This window comes from Ailuropoda melanoleuca, chromosome 9 (assembly GCF_002007445.2).
Source record: "Ailuropoda melanoleuca isolate Jingjing chromosome 9, ASM200744v2, whole genome shotgun sequence".
Lineage (NCBI taxonomy): Eukaryota > Metazoa > Chordata > Mammalia > Carnivora > Ursidae > Ailuropoda > Ailuropoda melanoleuca.
In genome coordinates, this window is record NC_048226.1 from 40,206,818 (window position 1) to 40,218,058 (window position 11,241).

The following is an 11,241-nucleotide window of genomic DNA, read 5'->3' on the forward strand; positions in this document are numbered from 1 at the left end:
GTAGTAAAGGGAGTAGTCACAGAAGTCTGAGGCTATCTATCTAAGTGTTTACTGATGACAGACAGCTCTAGGAAGAGAGGCACTGTCTGTTTGACTAGCAACTGTACACCTGGACAGTCACAGTGTAGGTACTCATTCAGTGACTCAACAATGAAAACAGAATTTAAGAGCTTCACTCCTACCGTAATAGCGGAAGTTTTTTTTTTTTTCTTTAAATTGTGGTAAAATATATATAACATTTACTATCTTAACCATTTTTAAATGTATAGTTCAGTGGTGTTAAGTACATTCACATTGTTGCCACCATCCATCTCTATAATCTTTTCATTTTCCCAAACTGAAACTCTGTAACCATTAAACAGTAACTACCCAATCTCCCCTTCCCCCAGGCCCTGGCAACCACCATTCTTTCTATTATTATAAATTTGACTTCTCTATGTACCTTATATAAATGGAATCCTGTTTGTCCTATTTTGTCCTGCTTACTTCTCTTAGTATGTCAAGGTTTATCCATGTTGTAGCATGCAGAATTTCTTTCTTGTTCAAGAGTGAATACTCTATTGTATGTATGTATACACATACACACACATGCACACACACACACTTTCTTTATCCATTCATCCAATGGACCTTAGATTGCTTCCACCTTTGGCTATTATGAATAAGGCTATTAACATGAGTATACACTTAAATCTCTTTGAGACCTTGCTTTCAATTCTTTTGGGTATAAACCCATAAATGAAATCACTGGATCATATAGTAATTTTTTGGATAAAATGCCATACTGTTTTCCATAGGGGTTGTATCATTCCCATCAATGGTGCACAAGGACTTTGCCAACGTTTGCTTTTCTTCACAACCTTGTCAACATTTGTTTTTTGTTTTTGTAAGAGCCATCCTTATCGGTGTGAGGCAGTAACTCAGCATTTTCCTAATGATTAGTGATGTTGACCATCTTTTCATGTTGCCTATTGGCTACTTGTATATCTTCTTTGGAGGAACGTGTTTTTCTTTTGCCCATTTTTGAATTGGGTTGTTTTCTTGTTGAGTTGTAGGCCCCCTATCAGGTATGATTCCCAAATATTTTCTCCCATTCCATGGGTTGCCTTTTCACTGTCGATTGTAATGTTTGATGCACAAGTTTTTTATTTTGAAGTTGTCTAATTTACCTGTTTCTTCTTATTGCCTGTGCTTGTAATGTTATATTCTAGAAATCACTGCCAAATCCAGTGTCATGAAGCATTTCCCCAATTTTTTTAATACTTATGCTTAGGTCTCTGGTATAAGGTAAGGGGCCCACTTCATTCTTTTTTATATAGATATTGTTTTCCCAGTACCATTTTTTTTGGAAACTCTACTTTCCCCATTGGTCTTGGCACCCTTATTAAAATCATTTAACCATGTATTTGAGGGGTTATTTTCAGGCTTTATATTCTATTCCATAAGCTTATGTCTGCCTTTATGTCAGTGCTTTTAAATAATTGAAAAACAATGTCTTTATCCTCAATCATCCACTTAACCTTTATCAAAGTGTTTCCCTACCTTCTCTCCCTACTGCTTCTACCTCTTCACATCACTATTCAGGTTCAAAACTGTAATGACTGTGTCAACAGAAAACAAATTTCTGTAGTTTCTAAACTTTAAAATGTAATCAACATATTTCTTCTTAGGGCTAAGTTTGTGCATGTGTTGAAACTGTCTCGTAAGTCTCAAAAACAGGTCAGCTTTAAATGATTATTGAAATATTCTATTAAATAGGTCAGAACTTAATTTTAAAACATACTATTTTGTTGAAAATGTGATTTCATATTTAGCATTTTAAGGAATTCTCATTGACTTTTTTTTCCTTCTTAGGGGCCACTGTATTTTGTGTTGCTCCAAATGCAGTATTTCCATTTGAATTGTATAATGAAGAATATTTAGAGCAAAGGGATATCTATTTAATTCAGTGCCAACAGCAGCTCCAACAGTTTATTGCCACGTATGGACCTGGGACAGCTATTTTCACTAGCGATGAATAGCCAACCTGAGGACAGTGTTTTCTTCATATTTAAGCAGTGGAAAAGTGTGATTTTAAAGTAATGCTTCAGATAATACTATGTACAGTAGTACAATAGAAAGCTATCTTAAATGTATGAAATATGGTTTCAATATGAAAAATTTACAAACTAAGCAATGTAAAAAAAAACTGTTCACTTTTATGTAGTTCCCTCTACTTGTCACAAGATGGCAACAACACTTTAAATGAAAACATTTACCTACAAATAAATCATTTTAAACCATTTTTCTTGCACCTGTGAACCTGACAAATGAATTAAACAACAGCAATTTCATAAACAGAAGCCTCAAATTTAAGATTTCATACTTTATTACATATTGTTATGTCCATTATATCATTTTGGAAGCTCTAATTATGGAATAAGGGAAAGCTTGGATTTCCCATTTTTTAAGCTAGGTTAAATGAAAAAATTAATTTAAATCCAAATCAAGAATCAAGAATTGGCTCTTTAAAACTAATTGGTTACAGCAAAGGTACCAAAAGGCAAAGAAAGCAATTTGCAAACCCAGTCTGTTTTTGGAGGGAAAAGATCTACTCTGAAAGGTGGGGTAGGGGGTGGGGGGGGGGAAGAGTAAGACCCTGAGAAAATATATTTAACTTGTAATATCCCCAAATCCTTTTCATTTTTCAAAGGCTTAAGAGAAATTCTGCAATCTTTCAATCTTACTAAAAGGAAAATGTCATCACAAAATTGCCACCTCATTCACCCAGATACTACCATGCCGATTCTTTAAAAACTGGTACCTCATGGAGCTTCCTTCTTAACCATGAAGATGGACAGGTCTCTCTATGGACCTTTGACAGATCATTTAAAAATGGTGAATATTCACTAGTCCAACACTTGTGTTCAGAAAGCAAAGCTAGTTTTTAAAAAACAATTTACATATTACAGTTCTGTAATTCTAGTTAAGACCTTATTTTGTGTCATCCTTGTTGCTATATAGGTTTTGTACTGTTTGACTTGCCATATTGAAAATATAACCTGGATAAAGGCAGGTAATTATATACTGTGGGCCTCAACAGGGGAAAAACAAAATTTACCTGAGTATCCAGTTAGGAATTCAGTTTTAGATTTTTTTTTTTAAGATTTTATTTGAGAGACAGCACAAAAGGAGAGGGAGAAGCAGACTCCCTGTTGAGCGGAGACCCAATGTGGGACTCAATTCCAGGACCCTGAGATCATGACCTGAGCCAAAGGCAGACACTTAACAGACTGAGCCTCCCAGGCGGCCCCTAGTTTTAGAATTCTTGTAAATCCTCAAGTCCTGGACAGACAGGATTGTCCAGTCACTGTTTTCCTTAATGTAACATTATTTGTACTAGGATCAGAATTACTTTTTTTCCAGAGTAATTGATGTTTAAAAAAATTTTTTTATTATTATTTAAGATTTATTCATGAGAGCAAGCGAGGGAGGGAGAACAGAGGGAGAGGAGAGAAACCTAAGCATACTTCACGCTCAGTGCAGAGCCCGATGCTGGGCTTGATCTCACTGCCCAAGAAGGCAGCAAGAGTCAGATGCCCAACTAACTGCACCACCTAGGCACCCCAGGATTTCTTTTTTATTCAAAGGTAAAAACAAAGAACAAAAGGAGATTTAAATTTTAAACAAACTCTGTAGGTCACATATGAAATCTTTACTTCTAAGACATAATTCATTAAGGTGTTTAGGAGATTCCAAATACTTGTTTTTTTAGGTATAATAGCAGGTCTTGAAGGGGAAACCTCCATGGCTATCTAGTTTGCTGAAATCCCCTAAGGCAAGAAAGGACAGGAGAACTAGAGGTACTAGAATGTCTCCCCAGCTGACTGCCTTCTCAAAGGGAATCAGTCCATAAATGAGCTGGTTATTGACAAGAACATACTATCCATAAAGTATGTTAAAAACGAGTCCTACTAGTGATTATGAAAATGGAGCTGTTTAAACATTTGATATATTTTAAAGATAATAGACTTTATTGTCCAGCAATTACAAGTACTCAAACATGTATTTTTCTGCATTAAACTTATTGTGAGGTGATCTATGTTAAATAAAATACTAATTTTCATCATCTGTTCCAATTCCTGTCTTCTTGACCAATTCATTTTTCCTTCCAATTGCATGCCTCTAGAAGAAAAAAAAAATCAGAAACCAACAGTGAAAATCATTTCATAATCAAAAATCAAAAAGAAATCATACTCCTGACACTCAGAGGCAATTTTAACAGAAAATGGTCCTAGCCCTTTGGAGTTTCAGATACTTTTCAATTATTAATAGCTGTGATTACTTGACAAATCATAATTACTTACTTGAGGTAATGAATTTCAACCATGATAGTTTTGGACTTGAATATTCATCTGCAGCTACCTATATGGGGAAAAGAATGTTTCACCCATTTTAATTAAAAACTGCGTTATACTTGAGTAATTCACATAAACAATATAGGTTACTGGCATCTCAGTCTTAAAATTATTTCTTCAAAGAAACACTCAGCTGGGTAAACGGCAAAAAGTAATTTAAGTCATCATTGTGCCAGTTTTTAACCTATGTCAAAAATATATTAAACATTTTTGGGACCGCTCTTCATGAACAGTACCACAAATATATAAAAAAGCACACAATTAACATTGACTTTTGGTACCTCATTACATGCAGTTGTGCTCCTAGTGATTTTATCACAGCCATCCTGTGAGCAGTTTCTGGAAAACGTCAGGATGCCTTTCATTCATCTTCACCTCATAGGCTTTGATGCACCTGGAAATTAAAATATTTTGAGTTCTCATTTGTACTTGCATCTGTTTGTTTGGCATCTTATCTGTAGGAATGGTCCAGTAAGATTTTTTCCTTCTTATCAGGAACCATAAACATAGTACTTGCAACCCTTCTGACTCCCAACTACCTTTTTAATAAAATTACTAACACTGAGGCCATACACTGGAAAAATTTTCTGTTGTTTAAGACATCTCTAATGAACAAAGTACTTTCTGCTTAATTCCTTTTTTGGTAGTCAAAACACGTAAATCCAAAATTTAAAATCTTTACAATGATTTGAGCATATTAGTACTTTCGACTCTTTAAGCCTTAGTAATTCCCTAAATGATCTTTCCAAGCTGGAAATGGGTTTATTAGCATGAATAGGAAAAAATAGTGGACACATATGATGTTCTTTACTGTGGCAGTTATCGATTTTAAGATATGATGGTCCTAATGAGTACCTAGCCATTGCTTTTCTGTCTCAGAGCTTGACAAGGATGAGATATGAATCAGGTTAAAGGTCAGATATATAAAAACAAGTGTGCAGACCTCCAACTACAGCATCACAATAGCAAATCTAATATAGTTTTAGAGCAGATACATTATGTGGGCATCATTATTGGACAGTCTTGTGGAATTAAGTCCCAGGTTGCCTGAAAGCACACTTAGGTAGTACAAAGGGAATGGCCAGGGCCACAGATCATACATATCCCACAGCACCCCAGGAGGATAAATAATTGAACCAGATGGCTACTGGAAATGATTTATGAAGACACATCAAATGTTGGACCTTGCAAAACAATTTATCATTTTCAAGTCTGCAAATAATTTCACATAATCAATATTAGGAACACAAACTATTAGTTATGAATAATTCCAACTGGAAAATTTCAGTGTACTGAGATTCATGGAAACTACTGACAATTACATGCATAATCCCATTTGTGTAAAGCCTACAAGAATATTTAGGGACACATATTTGGAATAAAACTGCTATCCACCCCATTCAGCTCAAAAAGCTAAGAGAGGGGATACAAAAGTGCAGACGATAGGCACCTCAGGGTGGAAGGCAGGAGAATGGGACAGGGAAGAAATGAGACACCACTGTATTGGTAAAATCAGTTCTTAAATGGTTTGGTGGGCTCTGTATTGTTTCAGGAATTACCTACATTATCGGTATTTTTACCAAATATTTAGTTGGTAAATTTTTTTAAAAAATCCCAGTATTGACCAATAAAAATAGGATTCAAGCCCCTTAGGCCTCAAAATAAAGATGACTAATACCAAATATAAACTACTTTTAGCCATCACAGTTGCCTTGTTGACAGCAACGTATGTGGGGGAGGAACAAAAAACCATATATTATACCAAGTCTCCTCGATGAAGTATTCGTTAATAACTTGTTTTTGAATAGGCAATGTTTTTCCAGTCTCCCAGCTGTTGACCAGTTTCTTCCTTATTATGTCCAGAAATACCCATCTCTATATAAACGCGAACACCTAAGGGTAGAGGAGGCATTTATGGCCTGGGGGGAGGGCGGACGGGGATGTACACAGTACATATTGTTCTCCAACTTCAATACCACGTCTATTACAGCACACTGACAAAGGAAGACTCACGAATGCGACGTTAACTCTACTAAAACCCTACCAGAACCGTTACTAAACTGCTGTTAATTTTAAAAGCCAATCACAAAGTACAGCTAAGGCTGTCTTAACATCCTAGAGATAATCCCTTCCCCCTTTTACAAAATGCTCCCTTACTAGGGTAAATACACAGCCCATTTAGGGGACCCTAAAACCCTCTAGGCCGCACACAAGGCTTTGCTGGGGATACAAAAGGGCTCCGGAAAAGGGCCGGAGGAGCAGCAAACGCGTCCACCGTACCGGCCGCCTCAGAACCACCTGAATCTGAGAAGGCCCTTTATTACCTTTTGAGCTTAGAACAGTGGAAACCAGGGTCTACTAAAACGGTCAGGTTAAGAGTCGCGGCTAGTTACTCAAAAAATGCGACTGAGCCAATGACCTGGAAGTAAGCTCCGGGAGCATCAACTGCGGGAGGCGAAGGGGAAAGCTGCCTCCCAGGCCGACCTCGCGGCCCTGCGGGCCACTCGGCTGCGCTCGGGCAAGGGTCGGAGGCCCTGGGCGCGGGCACCCAAGGGCAGAAGGCCCAAGGCGGGCATGGGTGCCGGCACGGAATCAGGCTCCCGGCAGAAACAGGAGGAACAAAGACGATTCCCACCTCGAAGAGCCCAGCGACTGGCCCGCAGACGCTGCCGTCCGGCCCGCTTGGCCGATGGTGCGCCACAAACCCTCATCCTTCGGTGGCCGCGTGGAAAAGGAAGAACCGCTTCTTCCGCCAGGCGTTTGGCACTCCTGGCCCCGCCTCTTCCGGGCCTTGGCCCCGCCCCTGCCGGGGTCAGGGGCGTTCGCTGGACCGCGGTTCCCTGGCGGAGAACTAGGGCGAGTGTTCGGGTTTGTGGCCCCAGCGTGCGGCCAAACGTGTGGCGTAGGCGGGAGGTGTGGCGTTTTGGCCTGCGGTGGAGTGCCACGACGTAAGTTCTTGGGGGGGACTTTTGGAACTCTGTAGAGGCTTTCAGAACTCATGAGGACTTCACCTAGAGAGCTCTTGCTGAGTCTGCAAATGTTTCATCTCCTAGTTGTAAAGGACCGAAGAGAGCGGAAGATGCTCCAGAAAGAAAGGGTCTCCCCTTCCTAGTACAATATATTTGCTTAGTCTTCTACTCTCTCCCATAGCTCAGTGCATAAAAAACTGGTGGTATTGGACATCCCAATCTAGAGTAAGGGTGTCAGGAATCGACCCTTTCACACACACATAGAAGAACCAGTTACCAGAAAAAAGGAAGCTGTTACATTTCTCTTATAACAACAGGTACTGCTGCTGTTTTTATCGATAATAATTATAGAGGATTTAAAAACAGCATTCGTAAAGCAGTCACCCGCCTTGTTTATGAACATGTTCTGATTTGCTTTGATTTTTGTGTTTTGTGTTATGTTCCCCGCCCCCTTGTTTCTCTCAGTCATTTTATATTAAGTCGTGGCTGCAAAGCACTAGGCTTAGTGCTGGAGGAGACAGGTTGATGATCTTGTGTCAGAAAGAATACACATGAAAGCATATAATTAAACAACTGAATTAGTAAAAGACACAACATCTTTTTTTTAAAAACCGAAAGCCTAAGAAATTCATACAAAATCCAGTACAAAATATATTTGCCTCAAAGAAATATGGTATAAAAATCGAAACCTTGCAAAACAAATTGTGGTTATACTCAATTTTACAAAGGATTTCTTTCTATATAAAGTTTTTGCTGAATGTTTTATAGGGGTTTAAAATTCTTTGGGGCCTCACCTGGGCAGTTTCTTCTGTCAGGTAGTGGCTTTGGGCCTCAGTCTGCCATCGCAGACTCCTGGCTGGATGTTACTTCTACCACCTAATTTTGCAAGTTGGACAGCCACCTCCACCAAGCCTTTGCCTACAGCTGAATGGGCAGGTGTGGGAGCCACCATTATTGAAAGTTACAGAGGAGGGTGAGTTTGGAGGCTGAAACTATAGGTGCTAGGGCAACATTTTAGGTAGATTCTCAGTGCCTAGGGCCGTATGGGAAGGAACTGGAGACCAGCAGGGACGCTTCTACAACAGTTCCTTACAGGATAGCTCCCAAGTTGCTAGTTTTCCTATCCTCCTGTCAGTGCTCACGTGGCCAGGCTTTATCAGCATTGCTTCCAAGAGATACCTGACCTGGGAGGATAGAATATGAGAGGGGCCACTGCCTTAATGACTTAATATGTTTTCTTCAGACTGGATACAATTAAATTCCATAACTAAAATTTAGGTGTTCTAAAACTCCACAGCCACCCATTTTCAGATTATCATTTTAAGTTAGTTATTTTAATTGCTTAATCCATTAAATAAATGTTATGTTTTCAACAGCAATTAACAAGAAGTGCAACTACATGGCTTTTAACAAATGGGTAGTGTATTATTCCACATTGCAGGAAGTCCAGAGGTAGCTGGCTCTAGGGTTGGCTAATTCAGCAGTGCAACATTGTCAGAGTTGGTGGTCTTCTCTGAGACTATTGATTTTCCCTCATGGTAGCAAAAAGGTTCCCACAGCTATAAAGATCACATCTTCTTGTAACAACATCCAAAGGCAGGAAGAAGGGACATTTTTTTCTCTTTTAATCTGGGTGGAAAATCTTGCCCAGAATACCCTTCAGGTGCCATTGACCATGGTTGGGTTACATGTTCAGAGGTTATCAGTTTGTAATGTAAGAATGTAGGTTGTGGCAGAAAAGAAAGAGAAGGGGGAATGGCTGTTAAGAAGGCTATCAACAGTGTTTGCCTCAGCAGGAATCTTAACTTTAAGGTTTGGGATATTGCTGTAAGCCTCAAGAGCTCTCTTTTCGTCGCTCTGCAAAGGAAAATAATATTATAGTGTCATGATGGAGGGTGCAGGAATTCTGAGGAAGGATGGGTTCAAATTTTCAGTTCAACTTCTGCCTCAAAAGTTGCCACAAAAGCAAAAATAGCTTTTCTTTAACACAACTTTATTGACAAAGAATTAAACATATTTAAAATGAAAAAATTGTAAGTTTTGACATGTATATATCTGTGAAACATCCCATGAAAGATAATGAACATATTCATCACCCCCAAACATTTCCTCATGTTCCTTTGTAATGTCTCCTTCATGCCCCCGAAATCCCATCTTCAAACTCCTTCCCCAAGCAACTGCTGACTTACTTTCTGTCACTATAGATTAGTTTGCATTTTTCTATAATTTGCTTAAATGCAATCATATAGTATGTACTCTTTTTTTTAGAGGAGGGGGAGGGGCAGAATAGGAGAGAATTTTTAAAATTAATTTATTTATTTGAGAGAGAGAGAGAGAGCTTGCACTCAAGTGGGGGGAGAGGGCAGATGGAGAGGGAGAGAGAGAATTTCAGGCAGACTCCCTGTGAAGCGTGGAGCCCAAGGGGAGGGGTGCTTGATCCCATGACCTGAGCTGAAACCAAGAGTCAGATGCTTAACCGATTAAGCCACTCAGGCGCCCCAGTTTGTACCTTTTTTGTTGACTTCTTTTATTCAGCATAATTGTTTTGAAATTCATTCATGCCATTGTATTTAACAACAGTTAATTCCTTCTTAGTGCTGAATAGTTTTCCCATACATGGATATACTACTATTTGTTTATCCTAGACCTATTAATGGACATTTGGATGTTTCAGTGTTTGGCTATTAGAAATAAAGCTGCTATGAATATTCATATAAGTCTTGTATGGACATGTGCTTTTTTTTCTCTTGATAAGTACCTAGGAGTAGAATAGTGCATTGTGTGGTAGGTGTATGTTTTATGTTGTAAGAAACTGCCAAACTGTTTTCCAGAGTGGTTGTACCATTTTTCATTCCCATCAGCAGTGCTTGAGAGTTCTAGTTGTTTCATATTCTTGTCAACACTTGGTATGGTCAGTCTTTTTGCTTTAGACACTCAAATAGGTGTCTAGTGATATTTCATTGTGCTTTTAATTTGCCTCTCCCTGAAGAATATTGAGCATATTTTAAATGCTTATTTGCTATCTGATATCATTTACAAGTATTTTATCCCAGTCTATAACTTGTGTTTTCATTCTTTTAGTAGTGTCATTCAAATAGAAGTTTCATTTTGATGAAAAACAATTTATTAATTTTTTTAAAAGATTTTATTTATTTTATTTGAGAGAGGGAGAGAGAGCCCAGAGGGAGAGTGAGAGGGAGAAGCAGACTCCCTGCTGAGTGGGAAGCCTGACTCAGGGCTCAATCCCAGAACCCCAAGATGATGACCTGAGCTGAAGACAGATGCTTAACCGACTGAGCCACCCAGGTGCCCCTTATTAATTTTCTTTTAATAGGGATTTAGCTTTGGCTGTTATGTCTAAGAAACTTTACCTAACTCAAACTTCTGGAAAGTCCTTTTTCCCCTCCCTAACCATAGACCAACTCAGTTATTCCTCATGAGAATTAATATGCCCTCTTCCGGACACAGATCCCTCCACCAGTGTCATTAAATGACTGTTTCTATCCAAGATTCAGAGCTATGTCTATACAGATTATGTCATGAATTTTGCCCAAACTCAGTAAGCCCCCTCAACATTGAATAACTCATCCTGGGGCACCTGGATGGTTCAGTTGGTTGAGCATCTGCCTCTTGATTTTGGCTCAGCTCATGATCTCAGGGTCCCTGCATTGGGCACCGTGCTCAGCAGAGAGTCTGCTTGATATTCTCTCCCTCTGCCCCTCCCCCTACACTCTCTCTCTTTCAAATAAATAATCTTTAAAAAGAAAAAAAAGACCCATCCTAATCCAGACTCTCAAAAACCTCATAAATACCCTGCCATTGCCCTCTGCTTTCTAGGATGCTATCAAGCCTGTCGAGGCAGTAGTCTCCCTTAC

General features: G+C 39.0%; 1 protein-coding gene, 1 long non-coding RNA gene and 1 other non-coding gene across 3 annotated transcripts in view; 1 reads left to right on the forward strand and 2 right to left on the reverse strand.

Moving 5' to 3' along the window:
* Positions 1–2,082, forward strand: part of MCMDC2 (minichromosome maintenance domain containing 2) — a 34,171-nt gene extending 32,089 nt beyond the window's left edge. The window contains exon 15 of the mRNA XM_011221210.3: positions 1,855–2,082. Within this exon, the coding sequence (XP_011219512.1) occupies positions 1,855–2,021 (167 nt within the window). The 3' untranslated portion in view covers positions 2,022–2,082. The remainder of the gene's footprint in view (positions 1–1,854) is intronic.
* Positions 2,083–3,990: 1,908 nt separating this feature from the next.
* On the reverse strand, positions 3,991–7,178 carry LOC100476298. The gene is made up of 4 exons (XR_854776.3): positions 7,033–7,178; positions 4,679–4,791; positions 4,347–4,404; positions 3,991–4,164 (listed from the first exon to the last, which is right to left on the reverse strand). It is a non-coding gene; the product is annotated as an uncharacterized LOC100476298 (long non-coding RNA).
* On the reverse strand, positions 4,486–4,574 carry LOC117803899. Its single transcript, XR_004628020.1, has one exon. It is a non-coding gene; the product is annotated as a small nucleolar RNA SNORD87 (small nucleolar RNA).
* Positions 7,179–11,241: the final 4,063 nt, after the last annotated feature.